The following is a 21,476-nucleotide window of genomic DNA, read 5'->3' as shown; positions in this document are numbered from 1 at the left end:
GGCGTTAGTTACATTTCAAAATAAAAGTCTTATATTACCTTAATATAACTATTTGTTTTTCATCATGAATGCAATACAATAAATAGTTATATCAGAAACCGTTAAAAATAATGTCCCAAATGTCTCCATGCATAGTTGTAAATGTAGTTTTATTTACAAAATATCCTTTCAATGATTGCCATTTTTTTTGTAATCACACATGAAGTGGTCTCTCCCACTCAGTAAAAGTATTGCTTTATGCTGTATTTTTACATTTTATATCTATACATATGTCATGCAACTTTGACTAGGGTAAAAGGGATTACTAAAGATGTATAAATGAATGAATGAATAATTAAACTCTGTATTTCTGATGCTTCTATCATGCATTATGCTTTTCAATCATCATTAAAGAGCTACCAAATGGTGAGTGGGGTGGGGAAGTTGATTGAATCGTGTATGAACATGAATTTGTGTGTTTATTTCTAGATGATAAAATAATCATTGGATCCACCTTAATTTTTTAGAAATAGTATATATATATATATATATATATATATATATATATATATATATATATATATATATATATATATATTATTAATAATATTAATCTTTAATAGGACAGTCATAAAAAACATTTCGCTATATATGTCGTACTGTGTATGGTTGTGTATGTGACAAATAAAATTTGAATATGAATTAGCAATTATACATAATATTGCTGTAACATAACCTTTTTTATATCTGAGAAATCTGGACTGGTTGAATATTCTTTTATGTTCCTTTCATTTTTAATTATAATGACTACTGAAATGAAATCAAGAATGGATAGGAGCGGGCTAAGTAAGAAATAAACCATGATGGGGCTTCGGAGTGTCAGACCAGACCAACAGCATGCTCTCAAGTGTTTTATTCTTCTTATACCACGGTGATTTGCAAACATTCTGTCTATGATCAAAATGTATTAATGAAAGACACATACCTTTTATAGTCTACATTTAATGTCAGGGAATGTCTTTGAAACAAGTTAGATCCTGTTATCACTTACGATACAGAAGCTATAAACAGTCATTCCCTCATCAGTCTCTTTTTCCTCACTCTCTCTTTTGAGGTTAATGAGATAATAAATAATAAATATAAAGATAATAGATAATAAAGATATTATAGAGAAAAGAAAAAATTCAACTGATCCTGTCTCCTGTGGTGGAAAAGATGCTTATTATAACACAGTGCTCTTACAGTGCTGACACTGAAGACTCCTTCCCAATACATTAAAGAAAGTTTCACTATACATTAACTATGCATTTTATTTTAATTCATTTATTGTTAGCTTTAGAAAAGGCCTATATGAAGCAGCAGCTTATATGTCCCTATGAAATAGTTATGAGAATAGATGCATTAAATTATTAGAAATATAAACATTGTGATTTGAATTGCAGGGTACTATTAGGGTTGAAAGAAAATGAATCAACATCTTTTGACCATTCATAACTATGAATTCAACAGGGCTGTGGTATAAACTTAATGGATGACATTTGCTGTAGTCCTAAATGTAGAAATAAAAAAAGTCCTCCTGTAGAAATAAGCTTAAATAGAATTAATATAGGGTAACATAACCATGGGGGCATGGTGACTCACCCCTCCAGGGTTGGGGGTCCGATTCCTGCCTCCACCCTGTGTGCACAGAGTTTGCATGTTCTCCCTGTGCATTGGGGGTTTCCGCCAGGTACTCTGGTTTCTTCCCAATACAAAGACCTGTGTGGTAGGCTGACAGGCATCTCTAAATTGTCTGTAGTGTGTGAATGGTGTGTGATTGTGCCATGTGATGGATAAACACCCTGACCCAGAGTCCCCTGGAACCCTGGAACCCAGGTTCCCTGCAACCCATGGATAAAACAACAAGAAACTGTCACTGTTTCTTATTAGGGTTATATCAGTTTGTCACGTTTTTGTCATGTGCCCTAACTGGTTTCCATTCAGATAATAAACAAATCTGTTGTAAAGTGAAAGTGAATGAAATCCTGATCCCAAGCAGGAGTCTGGTATAAAAGCACAGCTCTTCTCCTCCCCCCTCCCTGTCTGACTGAATGGGATCTCCCACACGGGATCTCCGCGCGCCTTGGCTGATTTCCCGCCATTCCCGCCCTGTGCTGCTCATCAGTGCATGCAGAGCCTATTTTCCCTGAGGCAAGCGGGGTCTCAGAGGTCCAGCAGGCGAGCTGACTGAAATGTCAGGTCACGATGGTGTCAACCGATGTGGAAGCTGATAGGAGTGTGGAGGACACATCGCTGAACAGGCCCAATGATGATGCGGAAACACCGGTCAGCCTCGATACTATAGAGGAGGTGAGATAACCCACACGCCCCATGCCTTCATTTCAGATTTAATTAACGTGCAGTCTATAGTTTTGTTGTTGTTGTATAGTTTCGACAGGATGCAGCCTCAGAGGAATGTTGAGAACAATTTTGAGATAATTCTCTTTATTGACCATGTCTTGAACTAAAGGCTGGCAAGCTCCCCTGTTTTCTGTGATAATAAATTCCAGCATTATTGATTGTCATTGATGCTGAGACCTATTTTAGTCCTTTGCACCACTCAGTGTCACATAAGATCTAACTGCAGGCCTTATACAAGCTCTCTTACTAATCTCTTGAACCTTTCTTTTACTAATAATAAAAAAAAAGGTTCACAAGGTTCCAAAACAAGCGTTAATTGCATGTACACTGACAATCGATCATGACTTACTAGGAAGACCACAAGGGAGGAAGGAAAGAAGGAAGGAAGGAAGGATCCACATTTTAAAGCAGGGCTCCTGCACAGGTCTGGTAAAGTACATTCACACTTACACTTAGTGCATTTAGCAGACGCCCTTATCCAGAGCGACTTACAGAAGTGCTGTGTATCCTTCATTAAAACACATGCTCATGCTCGGACATTAGCTCAGGGTGCAAGGTGATTAACAAGATAGCAGCAGGTTAAGGGATTTTTTTTAATTAAATGTACTCATAACATGTATGTAGTGTAAAAGCTTGTAAAGCAATATGAACTGCTAAAATATACATAGATAATCTGTTGTAAAAGTAATACAGACCCAAGACACAAAAGTTATAAATGTGTTTATTTTAGACATTTCTATATTCTCTGCAGTACTGATAGTTTTGTAATGCACATCACATTTCATGTTTTCTCTTTTCATTACACAGCTTATGACCTTTACAATCAGCAAGAAACTGAATACACAAAGGACAAACTTGTGAAATGATCTGCAGGGTTTTTTTTGGTTTAGAAAAGGACAAGAACCCTGTAAAGGGTCTGATAGAGATACACATGCTGCAGATGTTTATATAACATGATTTGAACACATTATACATACAGTCGCTTATACTGCCCTTTTCCCATGTGCACCAGATGTGTGTGCATCCGCATTTCAGATGAAACATCATCTTATATTCTGAAAGTTGGTATGTATCTGTGATTTGTTTAAAAGTTTCTTTTTACCCCCTGAGCACTTTTAGAATAACTGGCTCAAAAATATTTCCTTTAGGTAGAAATGATTGCTGAATATGTATATGGGCATTTCAGATTAGATGAATTAACTGGAGCATTTGGTTGGACCTGATGCTGTAACACAAGCCTAAACTGATTTATTAGGGATACCTAATGGAGTTGTGTTTTGGCATGGATGAAGAAGACAAATCTATGGTTTAACTTACATTAGATGTATGATACATTAGCTGTACGCATACATCTCACATGACAGGCTTTGTCAAAACTGTATGTTTTAGCAGTCATCTGATTATAACTATTTCATAACCACTTAGCCATTGACAAGGGTACTAAAGAAGTATGTGACCTACTTACCTCCACACATGTTAAAGTGTTCTGTTTGAAATTGAATTGACTTGAATTGAATTGTTTCATGTGGGAACTTCATCACTGACAGTTCCTTTTCTTCTTCTTTGAAAGCCTGTCAGCAATTATAAATATCTAAAGTTTCATTGTGCATATTCACTGTGCCTATTTTACAGACTGCATGACATTAGTTCACTGCTAAAACTGACAAGATGATATTGTATTGGTCATTTAGGAGTGACAGGCTTTTCTACATGTGGTTAGAACTGATTTTTGCATAATGATAAATATGTCAACTTAACAGTCATATCCTTTGTGTAAATTCCTTTGAATATATTTATTAAGCTGTCTTTTTGAAACACTACATGAACACTTCTACCAATATTCTTCCATTATGTTCCTTAAAAATGTTTACCTCCTGAGACCTTTTCTTGTTGAAGCAATTCCAAGGACCCCCTTATGAACCTAATATCACTCCTGGTTTTATCAAAATTGCTGTTAAAGTTAAATTTATCTAGGTTTTTGGTTTTTGACTTTTAGATGATCTGGGTTAATTTATAGTGGAGATTTAATAATTAATCAGCCTAGACACTGTGTCTGAGTTCCAAACACTAATTGGAAGGCTGTTCCTTAGAGAAGGCTCTGCTGCCTACTGTAGCATTAATTATTTGAACTCCCAACAGATAGCCTGCACCTTTTGATCGAAGAAACCATGGCGGATGATAAAAGTCAGTAGTCAGTAGTAGTATTTTGTAATCAGTGCGAAATTTGAGTGGGAGCCAATGTAGTGTGGATGAGAGAGAGGTGATTTGGTCATATCTTCTGGTTCTAGGCTCATATCTTCCGGCTCATTATGAGTGGGTCCTATTACGTTCTCTTTTACCCCCCTGAATTTAGAATAGACACAACTGCTGTTCTTAGAGACTATTGTCTTCTAGGTTATTAAAATGAATATTAACGTCTCTAACAATTAGGTCTAATGCTTGACTAACTGACGGTCTAACAGGCTATCAAGATAACCTAACTAAGCTCTTTATAAAATAAAAGAAAGGAATATATGGCCTGCATTGAAGATATTAAAATTAAATTCTTCAGTAGTGAGGTAAACAACACTTTGTTTCACTTTATTAATCTATTAGCAAATGCAGAATTTAAGATGCCCTGAAGTCAGACAACATAGACAATAATTGTTAATCTAGGACTAATAAAAAGGTTAAAATGAAACTAATTATGAATTATAATTATGAAACAAATAACAAAAATAAATATGTGATGCAATAACATTTATTTTTGTCCCTGTTAAAGCTGCAGACACCATGTTTTTTGTAAGAATTTAATAGCCATCAAAAATCTATTGCCAATTCCTAATACTGTCTTCAGTCATCCCAGGTCTAGCATTGAGGGACAAGCAATCTTCATCTTAAACAGTACCTATTTTGAACATACTTTTTAGCTCAATGTAGTTGAATCCCTGGAGGGTTGTGATAATCTAGTTCTGCCTTGTGGGTTTCCTAAGAGATCGATTCCATGCTTGTCTTGTAGCTTTTTTCAATTCACAACACTTGAGCCAGATTTAGGTGGCTTAAGGCAACTTCTGCATCGTTTTCTCTCTTGTCTTTTGTTTCTGCAGCAAAGGCCAGTGAAGCAGTCCCTGAGTGCATCTATGCGACGGGAGACACACTGGCGTTGTCTCCTCCTTTCCTTGCTCATGTACTGCTGCTTGGGTGTAGCGGCCTGGTGCCAGTTCACTCGTGTCACCAAGCTGTCTTTTGATTCATCCAGTACCTTGACTGCCTCTGTAAACTCGCTACGAGGTGGAGGAGGGCGTGCCATGATATATCATGATAGCCCCTGCTCTGATGGCTACTTCTACATCCCTCTTGCCTTTTTGCTAATGCTCTATGCAGTCTACTTGATGGAGTGCTGGCACTGTCGTGCCCGCAGTGAGCTGCAGTACAAAGCAAATGTAGACAGTGTCTATGACAGGGTACTACACATGCGTCAGGCTCGACCATGTGTGTGGTGGAAAGCCATTGGCTACCATTTTGTACGAAGGACACGGCAAGTCACACGTTATCGGAATGGAGATGCCTACACCACTACACAGGTTTACCATGAGCGGGTCAACACACACGTGGTGGAGGGTGAGTTTGACTACAGCAATTGCGGAATGAAGGACATCTCACGGGACCTACGTGGCCTGGAGTGTCATCCAGCTACAAGGTTACGCTTTACCAAGTGCTTCAGTTTTGCAGGACCAGGACCTGAGAATGCCTATCTCAACCAACGGTCTAGATTCTTCTCAGAGATTGAGGGCTTGGATGACTACATGGAAGCATGGGAAGGCATGCAGCTAAAGAATTTTGATTTCAGAGAACACCTTATAGCTTATGTGGATCCTGACCAGCTACCCTGGTACTCTACTCAGGTGACCTTTTGGCTGGCTGCCGTCCTCATGCTGTCCTGGCCATTGCGGGTTTGGATAGAGTATCGGACAGCCTACGTACACTACCAGGTAGAAAAGCTCTTTGGGCTGGAATACAGCAGCAGCAGCCCATCTTCAGATGAGCTTCCATCTACAAGGAATACTCACTGTGGTATCCCAAGAGGGGAAACGGTAGACAGCACAGAGCTGGAATGGCATATTCACTCAAACCGCCAGCTTATCCCTAGCTACTCTGAAGCCATGCTGATGAACTTGGGGAGCTCTAGGTCAGGACAAGATGATAGAGAGTCAAACGGCTTCCTATTAGATGATTCCCTAAGCCAGAGCTATGGCACAATGCTACAAGACTGTGATCGTTGCTGCCAGCTTGAAGGAACACGCAGGACCACCATCAGCTCCAGCTGCTCCTCCATCTTCTCCCGGCACACTTTCCATTCATGTGTGTCTCAAGACACCTCCCGTTTTTCATTGTGCCGGATGTATGGATCTAGGCACACGGTGGGGCTGTGGAGAAGCCACAGCAGCACACTGACTGAACGCTGCTGTCTAGACGAGCAGTGCTGCAGGTCATACTCCAGCCAGCTAGCACTTAATAACAGTCCCCCTAACTACCAGGACGCCCGCTTCTTCCCTGTCCTTATTGTGCACAGGTCCGAGGGATGTGGAGATCCGTCAGAAGTGAGAAGATATTATGTCCGTAGGAATTCCCTCTGTTTGGAAACTTCCCTTTAGAACTGTATGCATTCTGGCTTTACTGATCTAATAGGGTGATCTGAAAGTATGGTGAATTTCAGAATTATTGCCTTATTAGAACATATGCCTTATTAAAATACATATGTATAACAAATAAATAAATATTTGTGTTACAAATTATGTACAGGTTGATTGAAATTGCTTGGAAAAGGACTTCATATACAGTACTCCCAGATCTTCTGCAGTGCAAAATTTGAAGTCTATAAATTGATCAAAGAAGAAACCACAGAAAATATGTTGAAAGACTGACTGAAAAGTTTCCACAAACATTTGACTTTCAGGTAACAACAGGTTTAAATCTGCCCTACATCATTTAACTTCCATACATTTTTTTGTGTTTGCTGTGCAGAACAACTAGTGAAATAACTATTGGTGAAAGGAATATTGGTTGACCAGTCAAAACTATAAATGGGAATTGCATTACTGATGCATCAGTGTAAAAGTTCCTGGCCATAACCTGGCCATCACTATAGCTAAAATGGAGCATGTCTTGAAAATCAAATTCGATATATAATTACTGCACAGGCATGAATTTGTGAATTTGTATTCTTTGTACCATTGCATAAATTATTTTCATTTATATTATGTTTTTTTATTGTTGAAATATATGTTCAAGATACAAAAAAATGTAATATCCTGAAAACTCTTGTTTGGGTATATTTCATAGCATTGATTTTATATGAATATTAAATATATGTAATTTGCAAAAGGGAAAAGAAATGACTTATCATATGGGCGATAATTTAACTGTTATTTTCAGAATAAGTTCAAAGCAATATTTCAAAACGTGCATTGTAATTTTTTAAAAACACTTTACATTCTGATCAATAAAGCTGATGCTCTAAGAAAAAAGTAAAAAAATAAATAAATAAAAAAAACCTCTAGTCAAAGTGACTATCCCAGGGTCTGTAATCAGGAGCAAAATTCACATTAAGACTTGGTGTTCTTGCTGAGTGTCATGTATTTTGTGCATACACTTCAGTTACTGGAAGAGGAACATATTGGAAAGGAAACAGTTGTAGGTTAATCTGAAAACAGGATCAAAGAATGCCTACATTTCTTGTGCCACTAATTCACAAAAGGTTAGCATGTATCAAATTCTGTATACATCATAATAAGATACAGCATACGCCTGTTATAACCAAGGAATAAAAGCACAGGAAGAAAAGAAATACAACCAATTAACCAGATGCTTGAAAAAGTTACAGTAAGAGTCTCCCATATTTGTAGTAAACTAAAACTTTTGTTGCACAATTTATGGTGCTCTTTCAAGCTATTAAGGCTGATTAATGAAATCTTTCTATATTATTGTTAACTCACCAAAAATGAGATTAAATTAAACTAAAGCCATAGCTTAATAATCTACATTATAACAAACCATAGTTTACAATTATATATGAGTGGGACTGTGAATGCTCTAGATGTGTTGTGGGTAATAGGTAGCAACTACAACTGATGTACTGTGTTGTATTGTTTAAAAATATCACTGTATGCAAAATGATACACTGATCTCATTTTGGACATCACTTGTGGCAGTATACACTTACAATCCAAGTTCTGCTATCACTAGTAAGGTACCATAAGGAAATCTCTTATAATATATTACTTAATAATTAATAATAAGCTTCTGAATTTGTTTTTGTTTAACATATTAGTCTATTTTCACTTCAGTTTCCTACATTACCCACAATGCTGTTGGACTGCCTGCTGAAGAATTATATGCTGCGGTCAAGTTAGGAGTAAGGCAGTAATTTATAGGTCGGAATAAAGATATTTTCGCTTTCAGAAAAGCGAAGTGGAAAAAAACACAGACACCACAATGTTTGTCTTTTGTTAGCAACAACCTAGCCAGCTAACTGTGATGTATAATGATGTATATTTTCCTCTTAGAACAGTACTCTGTAATAGTCAGTATTATAGATTTGATTGATCTTGTATAATCTTGCAAGATATGTAAAATTTACATGGCTGCACTAATCAGAGTTAGCTGGCTAGGTTGTTGCTAATAAAAGACGATCATGAAGGTGTCTTTGAAGTTTCATGAAGTGTCCATGTTTTTTTTTCCACTTCATATGTTAAATGTCCCAAGGTTTAATTTTGTCTTGTGAATTACAGCTTAGAAAGAAAGTCAAGTGCAGCAGCTCATCGTTTCTTATCTAACTAATGGGACTTCAATCGGCCCACCCCTTTCAGCTCCTCAACTTTCATGCTAATACCACCATCAGCTCAATTATACTTGTAGATATGGTAGATAGCTAACTGTAGCTGTGCTGAATGAGTCTTTCCTGTCTCCAATACTCCTACATTTAATATCTCACGAATATGACATGCGACAATATGAAAACTGTGTGCTAGTCAAGTCTCCCTGTGACATCAGAGCAGCAGACAGATTATCCTGTCATGGGAATAATAAAAAGCATTAGTCAGCAATTTAGCACCAGAATCATAAATATGTAACCATCATTTTTCAGGATGAAGATTTTCTTTAAGGGTGAGGAGGGAACTCTTTGTTTACTGCAATAAATATGATTCGATTCACGAATCAATGAAATCATCAGTAATTAAAGCACAGAAATTTTCACTTAATCTATTTGTAATCTATTTCCACTAATCTAGTTCCACTATTCTATCTCCAGTTTCCTTAATCACGTGGTGATGTCTCTTGTGATGTTGGCAGTGTACTGCTGACAGAGCTGCTGGATTAAAACCTTCCACACTGTCTGCAAGAGGAGAAGTCTCTCTTCTCTTTTCTAAAAGAAAAATCTAAAAAAAAACTCAATAAAATTAGCATCATTTAGTAAAGAAATAGTCTGAACTTTGAAAATATTAAAATTATGTTCAAAACAGTAAAATCTGTCTAATCTAGGTAACAAAATAAAATTATCTCTAAAATGTGCCCATGTTTATTGTCTTTCAGTTCCATGACGTCTTCTCCATACATCTACCAGAATGCGAGTTTTTATAACACGTGTTAAAGCATGCTTAGATGCTACATGGAGTTCAGTATGATTCCTATCTAAGGAGTCGTTTTGTGTACAGTTAAAATAACCTCCTAAAACCAGATAATCTTTTAAATCACAGCTCTTTCAGGACCTTTGGTTGGAGCACATGCAATGATTAATACCAAATTAAAACCTTCATATTTTTGCTTTAAATAATATTACTCTGCCAGCAATCACTTCCTGTGTGGTGTAGGATTCTGGTAAAAAAACTCCACTGGGCTTACTGAACTCAACACTACTCCTCATTCCTATTCCATCATCCATGTAGACTCATCTTCCTTCTTGCTGTGTTTCCTTTACAAATATCACATCTATGTGTTTTAATTTAATTAGTTCATATAGTTCTATTTATTTTCTTGCATCCCTTCCTACCCGTATATTGAGGAAGCGATGTTAAAATCAGTCATGAATAAAAATAAAAAATGATTAGCATTATTCTACAAGGTTTATTTTATACACTGTCTTCATCTTCACACAGCAGATCTTGCCTTGTTCTAGTTTTAATCTAAATATCTCCTTGTGAGTAAAGTCCTTGTTTTTTTTTCTTTTATTATGGCTGTAGCTGTTTTGTACAATGTACAATGTTTTGTTTATTGGGGAAGTACTGATCTACTCGGATTCCTTTCATGTTGTTTGAACAAAATCGTTTAATCTCTTTTGCTTTGTATCCACCTATTTGTTCATCATGGTTTTGTTCGTCCTCGTCACTTATTTTTTCTGCATTTGTGTCTTGGTCACTCCTAGATTCCATTTCTGCTTCCTGATTTGTTTTCTTTTTCTATTTCAACTAGTCCTTTCTTTCTTGCCTGATCTGTTTCCTGCTTTAGAATTATCTTTTTGACCTGACCAGACTAAAACCAGCGTCATCTATGATCATCAGTGTTTTCTGTACCCGAACACTCATCATTACTTTGATTGTTAGCTGGTTGCGTGTTCTGTTTGGTGTTCTCATTCACAATAACTCGGGGGGGTTTCTTTTTCTCTCTCTCCATCTGATTTGTTTCCTGCTCAGTGTTTTTCCTCCTACTTGACCCTCTGTGTTACTTTCTTATTGTTCGATTTCTTCCTGTCTGTTTGTTTGTGCACTATTTTCTCCTCTGCTCTGCTTAACTTGTTCCCTTTTACTTGTTCCCTTTCCAAGTTATTTTCTTCGTCATTTCTGTCTCCTGTTTGCCTGTTACCGCTTTTTCAGGACCGTTATTCTACGAGGTATGCGACAGCACTTTAAACCCGTATGTTCACGTTAGGTTTGTAAACACAATGACGTTATGACGACATGTACATAAACACACACAATATATCGAACTTTCCCACAAAACAAAAATCTGAGGAACGTTTATCCTCTATATTTGAGAAGCAGCTTGCAAGTGTAGCTCAGCCCTAGGCCTCAACAAAACAATCAGCACCCATCAACCATGCACTTTTAACTGTAGTATAATAATTTCCCATATTTATTTCAATGTAACCAGATCAAAACTAAAACTGGAGTCCATGCCTCGATGGATCAGGGCTGTTTTGGCAGCAAAAGGGACCAACACAATATTAGGCAGGTGGTCGTAATGTTATGCCTGATCGGTGTATATCATAAATAATGCAAATGTATACAATTGTATAATATGAACTCCAACAGTTCTAATTATATTTAAAGGGATATTCAGTATGAGCATATTGTGAATAAGAATGTCAGGATGAGCTCAGTTTTCATGATTACAGCAGAATATCATAAATCGAAGTCTACATTATATTCAAATGAGATCATCAGCTGAAGCAAAGGTGTGATTTGGGCATAAATTCTTGATGGTAAGTGCAGACTGTTAAGCTATCCATATGTGTTCATCCACAGCAGCAGAAGGTGAGTTATAAATGCAGACGGCTCCAAGCAGAAGATCATAAATATGATGATATTGAATGAAAGCAAACAGCAGTCAGTCAGGTACAATGATCATAATTTATTTACAATAATTTATTATTTGTTGGGTGCTGATCCAACATCGTCTATTCATCATCTGTAGAGTAAAAACATGTTTAAATTAAAAATGTATATAGAGTATTGTAGAACATAATGTTTACTTATTTGATTTCTTGTTTAATTCATGTTTCTGTCATGGAAATAAAATGACTTAAGACTTTATTGTTGGAGAATGCAGCAGTGTTCTAATACACTCCATGTGATCTGGATTATATTCTTTGTTAGATCATTTTAATTAGGTCTGATGTTTTGCCTGACTAACCTGAAAGGCCTTCTGTGAACCAGTCATGTTCAGTGATCTGCTTGAGGCTTGGCCTTTTAGTGGGGTCTTGCTCCAAGCACCACTTGATCAGATGGCGGCAGGCTGTGTGGGCAGTGATGTGAAGAGAGACAGGGAATTTAGTCACGAATTTCAAACTTCTACTTGCAACTTCAGTATCATTTTTCTTAGATTTGTTGTAATATCTCAATATGCTGCGTTTATATTCTCTCACATTCAGACAGGGCAGGTGTGAAATTGAGGGTCCCAGCAACAATTTCCTCCTCATTGCTGAAGGGCATTTCTCCACAGACTATGCTGAATAGGAGAATGCCAAGACTCCAAACTGTAGCATGGCTGGCATAGTACTCTTGTTGCTGGATCCATTCTGGAGGCCAAAAATCTGGAGTTACTGAGCAGAAGAGCAAGAACAACGTCAGAAACATCACAACTTAGATATTAAATCCCTTTAATTCTGTCCAATATCTCTTACTCCTTCATGTGCAATTACCTGCATGTTCCACATAGGGCGTGGGGTGTCCTGCCACAAATCACCACAGCCAAAATCAATTAGCTTGATGTCCAGGGTGTCGAGGTTGAAAAGAAGGTTTTCCATCTTGATGTTGCAGTGGAAAACTTTGCGGCTTTGGCAGTAGCGGGCAGCCTCTACCACCTGCAGCGTGAAATAATAATAATAATAATAATAATAATAATAATAATAATAATAATAATAATAATAATAATAATAATAAAAATAATAATAATAATAAAATATACCATCAGTCATTGAACACTAAAAAAACTCTCAGGATCAAAATCAAAAGAGCTAAATTAAATTTCATCCAAACACAACTAGATAGATGACTGTAACTATGTACTATAGTCTTAAAAGAACAAATCTCAGACTGGACCCTTACAGCCACATCACAGTCACAGCCATACCATACATCAGTAACCCTAAATAAACAGTTCACTCACACATGTATCTAAATTACATACACAAACAAAAAACAAATGATGACTTTGTGGATTGTTTTTCTTAAAATTTAAGAAACTTAAGGAACTTTACCGTTATTATCTGCATTTCTATTTTCCATCTTTATGGGACTATTTACTATGTAAAGTATTTTATCACAAGTCAATCAAGAACGAACAAATCAACAGCAAACAAATTCTTTGGTTATCCAAAGAGGGGTCATGGTGAAAGATGAATCACCTGCAGCATGATGATTTTGACCAGTAGCTCATCGAGTATGCCTTGTTGACTCAAGCATAACTCATACACATCCATGCAGGGGATTGGTCTTTCCAGTACCAACAGGAGGCAGTTGGCCATTTAGAACCAATCCAGGAGCTGCAGGACATACTGGCAGTGAGGTGGCTTTGATAACATTTGCATTAAAGCCACCTTTAGATGGAGCTTGCAGGTCTTGCTAGGCTAGCAATAAGATAAACATAAAATTAGCATAATTTGTGAAATTGGAAACATCATAGATACAGTATATGAAACCTAGATGCTGCTGTGAGCTAAGACTAATGTGACTGAACTGAGTAGAATTAGACCTTCAACAAAGATTTTTGCAGCATATGGATCACAAAGAACAAGTATAAAATCAAGGCATTACTTTTTATGGGAATTACATCTTTGTTTAGCTTTTCTTCATCTCATTCTCAGTTCTTTACTAATGTGTGTGATATTTTGGAAGTCATGTGATGTCCAGTAAGATGTGTTATCATGGTGAAAGTACACTAGTTTGAAGTGTCAGTTACTTTTAACTCACATTATGTTATTTGATCAATTTATAATGAATATGTTGTTGCTTATATATTGTGATTTGATGTAATCTAGTTATTGACCCTGATTTATAGTGTTTGGGTGTTGACTTACACAGAGGTGGACAGTAAAGAAGTACATTTACTTGAGTACTGTACTTAAGTACACTTTTTGAGTATCTGTACTTTACTTGAGTATTATTTTTTCTGAATACTTTTTACTTTAACTTCACTACATTTGAAAGACAAATACTCTACTTTTACTCCACTACATTTCTGTCAAGGTCATTGAGTAGTTTTTTCTGACCAGTCTTCATTTACAGACCATTTGATTGAAATGTGCATGAGTGGATACACATAGATGTGTACAGGTACATCTCAAAATTTAGAATATAATGAAAAAGGTCAATATTTTTTGTCGCTCAGTTCAGAAAGTGAAACCCATAGATTCATTACACATAGAGTGAAATATTTCAAGCCTTTATTTCTTGAAATTGTGATGATTATGGCTTACAGATAAGGAAAACCCAAAATTCTGTGTCTCAGAGAATTAGAATATTGTGAAAAAGTTCAATACTGGAAAGTCATGGTGTCACACCCATTCATTCATTCATTCATTGTCTATACCCGCTTATTCCTAGGACTCCTAGGGTCACGGGGGTCTGCTGGAGCCTATCCCAGTGCACATAGGGCGAAAGGCAGGGGTACACCCTGGACAGGTGGTGTCACACCCTAATCAGCTAATTACCTCAAAACACCTGCAAAGGTTTCTTGAGCTTTTAAATGGTCTCTCAGTCTGGGTCAGTAGGCTACACAATCATGGGGAAGACTGCTGACTTGACAGTTGTCCAGAAGACAGTCAATGACACCCTTCACAAGGAGGGTAAGCCACAAAAGGTCATTGCTAAAGAAGCTGGTTGTTCACAGAGTGCTGTATCCAAGCATATTCATAGAAAGTTGAGTGGAAGGAAAAAGTGTGGTAGGAGAAGGTGCACCAGCAAAAGGGATAACCGCAGCCTTGAGAGGATTGTCAGGCAAAATCCATTCAAGAATTTGGGGGAGCTTCAGACGAATCCTGGACATGGCCTACAAATGTCGCATTCCTCGTGTCAAGCCACTCCTGAACCAGAGACAACGTCAGAAGCATCTTACCTGGGCTGTGGAGAAAAAGAACTGGACTGTTGCTCAGTGGTCCAAAGTCCTCTTTTCAGATGAAAGTAAGTTTTGCATTTCATTTGGAAATCAAGGTCCCAGAGTCTGGAGTAAGAGTGGAGAGGCACAGAATCCATGTTGCTTGAAGTCCAGTGTGAAGTTTCCACAGTCAGTGATTTGGGCTGCCATGTCATCTGCTGGTGTTGGTCCACTGTGTTTTCTGAAGTCCACAGTCAACGCAGCCATCTACCAGGAAATCTTAGAGCACTTCATGCTTCCTTCTGCTGACAAGCTTTATGGAGATGTTGATTTCATTTTCCAGCAGGACTTGTGGGCACCTGCCCACACTGCTAAAGGTACCATAAGCTGGTTCAATGACCATGGTGTTACTGTGCTTGATTGGCCAGCAAACTCGCCTGACCTGAACCCCATAGAGAATCTGTGGGGTATTGTCAAGAGGAAGATGAGAGACACCAGACCCAACAATGCAGATGACCTGAAGGCCGCTATCAAAGCAACCTGGGCTTCCATTACACCTGAGCAGTGCCACAGTCTGATTGCCTCCATGCCATGCCGCATTGATGCAGTAATTCATGCAGAAGGAGGCCCAACCAAGTATTGAGCGCATAGAAACGAACATACTTTTCAGAAGTCTGACATTTCTTTTTGAAATATCCTTTTTTATTGATCTTATGTAATATTCTAATTTTCTGAGACACAGAATTTTGGGTTTTCCTTATCTGTAAGCCATAATCATCACAATTTCAAGAAATAAAGGCTTGAAATATTTCACTCTATGTGTGATGAATCTATATAATATACGGGTTTCACTTTCTGAACTGAGTGATAAAAAATATTGACCTTTTTCATGATATTATAATTTTTTGAGATGTACCTGTACTTTTTTGTTGGGGGTGGTAGGAGTGTTACATTAAAAATGAAAATGATTATACCTGTCTTTTTTGTCAATTCAGTTGTTTAATTTCTATAGGTTTTGTAACATTCTAAAAGCTTATCCCATATACTGACCAGTTTGTAGTATCTTATTCCATAGATACTACAAACTGGTCAGTATATTCACTAGGTTGCTACAAAAGGTACTGTAAGTATTGCATACAACAATGCAACAATAATAAAACAATGCGTTGACATTTACTTTTGATACTTAAGTACTTTTAAAAAGTACTTCTGTACTTTTACTTAAGTAAAAATCTGTCTTTACAACTTTTACTTGTAATGGAGTAATGTTTGACCAGCAGTATTTGTACTTTCACTCAAGTAAGGAAGTTGTGTACTTCGTCCACCTCTGGACTTACATAGTCAGGTACAGTGACCAATGCAGCATCTAGGATTTTTATACCGAAAAACTTTTAGTAGCAGGTACAAGTAAATGGACACATCCTAGAAAGATTGTTTTGGTCTTTAAATCAATTGTGAACAGGACTTTGTTGCTACTATTACAGCAATGAAGTAAGGTGACTTTCCATTGTGAGGTACAGGTCCTCGCTGTCCTTGGGAACGTATTTAATCGCTACAAAAACAAAACACCTCTGTGTAGTGTAGCAGTTGACAGATGGAAAACTTTCAATGTAGAGTCCACATGTTAGTTTACAACATAAACAAAAAGGAACGAGTATTAAGCATTAAATCTACTAATAGCTCTGTTCAGTGTGTTATCTTATTATGATAGACGGCCCTCTGGTGGTCAAGTAAGGAAGCGTCCGAGCAGCTGTGACATCCTGTGAGAATGATCCTTAACTATTATCATATAGTCTCTATTCTTTCTGTTCCACTTACTTCAGTTCCTCATTTGGATTTCGTGTTCCTCATGTGTTTAAAATGATTGGTTCGTAACAAAACTGTGGTAATATTGTTTTATCTTATTATGTGCAATGTGTTCTAATTCCCTAGCACTTTTTTTGTACTTTGAATACATTTTGTAAATATAGAATATTTCATTTAATCTATTTTTTATTTATATTTTATTTATATTTTGTACTTTGAATATGTTTGTATATATTGATTATTTTATATATATTTCATTTACATTTATTTTTTTGTTATCTGAAGCAGTCTCTGGCAAAAGAATTTCCTTCAGGATGAATAAAGTCTTATCTTATCTTGTCTTATCTTATCTTATCTTATCTTATCTTATCTTATCTTATCTTATCTTATCTTGAGATAAAACAAAACAAAAAAAAAACAAAAAACAATGAAGACTTCTTGTGAATATTGTGAATTACACGTACAAAAAAGGGAAGCCCTCCCAGCAGGCACAATGATATCAATTTGATGTCAAATATTAGTCAAGACTTGATCAAGATGCTGTATAACATCATTTTAAATTCAGTTTGGAAGGCAATTTCTTCCAGTGGTAATTGGTTTAAAATAGGAAGTTAATCCTACACTGAAATTGGTTTATTATATATGTAGGCCAAAATGTCTGATGTTCAATTTACATCAATGTCATGTTTTAGACGTGATATTGATGTCATATTGACATCACATTGACATCAATAATTCAGCTGTTTAGCACTTTTTCTTATAAGGCCTCATCATTGGCATCTGCTGACTTTCCCTTTAATATCAGTAATTTAAAAAACAACAACAAAAAATATTTCGGACTGGTTATTATTTTTTTATTTTTAATGATACCATAATGCTGTGTAATTACAATACTGAAATTACTATATTTTTTGTAATAATGTATTGCCAGTTAATTAATTTACAGTAGGCCTAATTCTTCACAGTGAAAAAAACTTGACATTTCTTGTCTGAATAACAATAACAGGCACCCCTCCAAATTTGAAATTAATCTAATATTTATTTATTTTTATTATTCTCTGAAATTATTCCTTTTCACACTGACAAATGCGTTGATAACTCATAAAAATGTAGAATATAAATTATTTTGGGCAACTGGAAAACGTTTCAATGAAATATGACTCTGTGCAAGGATGTTTGGTACTTTTTGTCTATGCTATTTTCCCATGTTTTTATATCCTGTATTAGTTTCCTGTATTATCCTAATTACATAGTTTTATACCCTGTATTAATTTGGTGTGGCTTATGTGAACAGAGGAATTCTCGTTGTTCAGCTGGTTTTGTAATGTCAAAAGAGTAATGTTAATTTTGGGGTCATTTTAATTTTACCTTTTGAGTTCAGACTAAGAAAGTGTTGGTATGGGACACCAAAAGGGCCAAGCAGCAATTGATCTGTGTTCAGATTCAGAATCTTAATTTATCCATAATCATATCATTCATCTGTCCTCATAAAGTAGTATTAGTATAGAGTATAGTATATAGTATTTGTATAGTAACCTTCAGGGGATACAAAATTCAGATTATATTTGTATTTTTGAATTGAAGCCTAATAAATAAAAAAATTCTTACTTTAATTACTTTTGTGCCATTATTTTGGTGTGCAAAATAAGACCTCAATATGTGGATGTCAAATTGACGTCAAGTTTTTGACGTCTATTTGATTTGCATTTTTGATTTGTTTTTTGACATAATTTTTTGGTGTCAATTTGATATCATTTCGACATCAAATTGCCCACTTTTGTTGGACGATTCAGAAAGTTGGGAAATGAATTTTGAGCACTCCCTATTGACTGGCTGCCACTGAAAGGGACCCTACTAAAAAGTTCATTCTACATTAATTTCTTTTCCATGCTCAAATGCTTTGATATTTACCAGGTAAGCCTTCTCTCCATTTTTCCTAGCCTTTTCTACCACCACCACAGATGAGCATGTGTTGGCCTGCCATCAGCTGTCAGATATTCCTTCACTTGAAACCTTTGCCTTTGCTCTTGTGGAACTCGTTGTTCTTGGCACCTTTTCAGAAAGCATCTCTTGTTGATTTAGTCATAAATCTGACTATCGTTGGCCATAGAAACTGTTTCTTTCATCTGCTGTCTATTCTGCTGATGCGATTAGCCACATTCACTGCTGCCACAACTGCTTCACCACCACTGAATTATAACTACAAATCTCTTTCACCCTAACTTAGATGTTTTCCTCCCGCTCTTCAGGTACTCCATATATACTTAGATTGCACCGGCGGCTATACCCAAGTATGACAGATTCTGAGATAAAATTTAGCTTAAATGAGCAGCTATATGCACCTGGCAACAGAAAATATGCAACTATATTATTCAAACATTGCTAACTGTGTGTAACAATCTTTCAATTGTCCCTCGATTGAAAAGCACAACTGCTCTTTCCTCCATCTTGGAAGAACTAAAAAATTAAAATGTTTGTTTATGTTGTTGTTGTTGTTACCTGGCATGTGGCGACCTGTGACGTATGTAGAATATGACTCATATTTTGATCGACAAAATATTAAACAATTTTTATTTTAATATAACACGATCACTTTGATCTGGAAAATAAGAGGGATTCCATTGAAAAAATACAATGCAATACAATAAATAGCCTTTATTTATTCCCATACTTTTTGTAAAGCTACAGTGAACCACTGCAGTGGGAAGAACGGGTTGCCGTCCCCAGCCTAGGTATATCACTTATATGTTTATGTGCAGAATGCCAAACTGAAATTGTATTTTTAAGAAATGGATTTTTTGTGCAGTCTTTAATGACAGATATCTATTTAATGGCAGATCTGAGACAGACTCTATGATGCTGAGGTCAGTTGCAATACAATACCATCTAAGATTAGGAAGTCGAAGCCCTCCCCTCTCACCAAGGAAATGTAGCTTTCCTATTAAACCAGTTTTCCTATTATTCCAGACAAATTTACTGACTACTTTATTAAGTTTGTCTTAAAACATGTTAGGTAGTGGCTGTAACAATAGGAATTATTGTTGAACTGTTACAGCACAGAGCATATAGAGTAACGCCCTCCTATCAGATCGACTGAGCAAAATAGCACAGGTGTCCAGAACATCAATAAAATAAGGTATAAGTATAACATGGTGGCAGCTTCAATACACTTTGTCTGTGTTGTGAGCACAAAAAGAGTGATTTTGTAGTGATCCTTATGGATGGGGCTGAGTTTCTAACTAGCATGGCCAATACCTGAAAAGTGTGCCATGCGATAGGAGGGACTGAAGCTGCCGCATCCTTTGTGTCTGGACTCCAGTACCCTGTCAAGGACATGAAAGAGCTTGAGGGTTGAGCTGAGTTTATTATTTATGTGGATTTAATGCTAGTGGAGGATGACACAAAGAAAAAAGTGAAACTTTTCAGCTATCTCGACAGCGAGAGTGGTCAGGAACTGCTGGAAATGCTAATGGGAGACATAGCCCAGGAAAGATGGACGGTAGAGGACATTATTGAGAAATTTGGCTTTTATTGCAAACCGAGTGTAAATGAGACTGTAGAACGTTAATGTTTTTTCACAAGAAACCAAGGCACCAGTGAAACTACTGATGCTTATGTCACAGAGTTGAAGGTGCTAGCAAAAACATGTAACTTTGGAATTTTATGTGATTCACTCATTCTAGCAACCATCATCAAATTTTCAACTTAGTATTTTTCTTATTTTGATTGTTTCTGAAAGATCTCATTACGACAATTCCAAAACAGTTTGAATTTTGAAAATATCTCTTCTAGATATATCCAAGTCCACGAGTATAGCCTGGGAAACATATCTCCCACCTGTGGCACCACAGTATATATTTTCACTACAATATCAATAGTCATTTAATGTGACAATTAAACCATAACCTTATTTGACAAAAGGTGACACTATGAGTAGCTGGATTTACCAGCGGATTTGTTTTTTTTTTTAAATAAATGTTAATTTGCTCAAGCTGCAGGTTGCTGTCACCTTGGTAGCTGGTTGGGTCAATTTTGTAATGTTTTTGTGTTTATCACTGATCTAATTTAATACACATTCATGGAAAAAATTATTTAATTATAAAATTAATAATATAATTTATGAAATATATTAAAATGCAAGTCAGTGATTCAGATGCTGTTTAGGCCAGCAGAGAAGGCCTTGCTGGCCCTGATGGCCTACCACTGGATCACTTTTATTCACTGTAATCAATGTTTTGTCTTTAATTTGCTATAAAACACAATCTGCAAAATATTCGCAGAGAAGTTGTCAAAAAACGCGCAATTATGACCAACAATTTTTATTTCATTTAAAAAAAAAGTACCATCTAATGGTGGTAAATATTTGCAGTTATATCAAAAATATTTCTTTTTTCGAATAATTAGATTCAGTATAATAAATTATACTAATAATAATAATAATTCAAAGTTAAATAATTCAACGAATGGATTTATTGCCTTTGTCTGCAAAGTAGCTTATACAA

At 36.3% G+C, this 21,476-nt stretch overlaps 1 protein-coding gene across 1 annotated transcript; it reads left to right on the top strand.

Moving 5' to 3' along the window:
* The first annotated feature begins 2,123 nt into the window (after positions 1 to 2,123).
* Positions 2,124 to 10,511, top strand: si:dkey-13p1.4 (transmembrane protein 151B). The gene is made up of 2 exons (XM_058398468.1): positions 2,124 to 2,328; positions 5,466 to 10,511. The coding sequence occupies exons 1-2, from the start codon at positions 2,224 to 2,226 to the stop codon at positions 7,011 to 7,013; spliced, it is 1,653 nt and encodes a 550-aa protein (XP_058254451.1). The 5' UTR covers positions 2,124 to 2,223; the 3' UTR covers positions 7,014 to 10,511.
* The last annotated feature ends 10,965 nt before the right edge of the window (positions 10,512 to 21,476 follow it).

This window comes from Hemibagrus wyckioides, linkage group LG09 (assembly GCF_019097595.1).
Source record: "Hemibagrus wyckioides isolate EC202008001 linkage group LG09, SWU_Hwy_1.0, whole genome shotgun sequence".
NCBI classification, from domain to species: domain Eukaryota; kingdom Metazoa; phylum Chordata; class Actinopteri; order Siluriformes; family Bagridae; genus Hemibagrus; species Hemibagrus wyckioides.
Note: the sequence above shows the minus strand (reverse complement) of the source record. Positions and strands in the feature narration are given on the sequence as shown.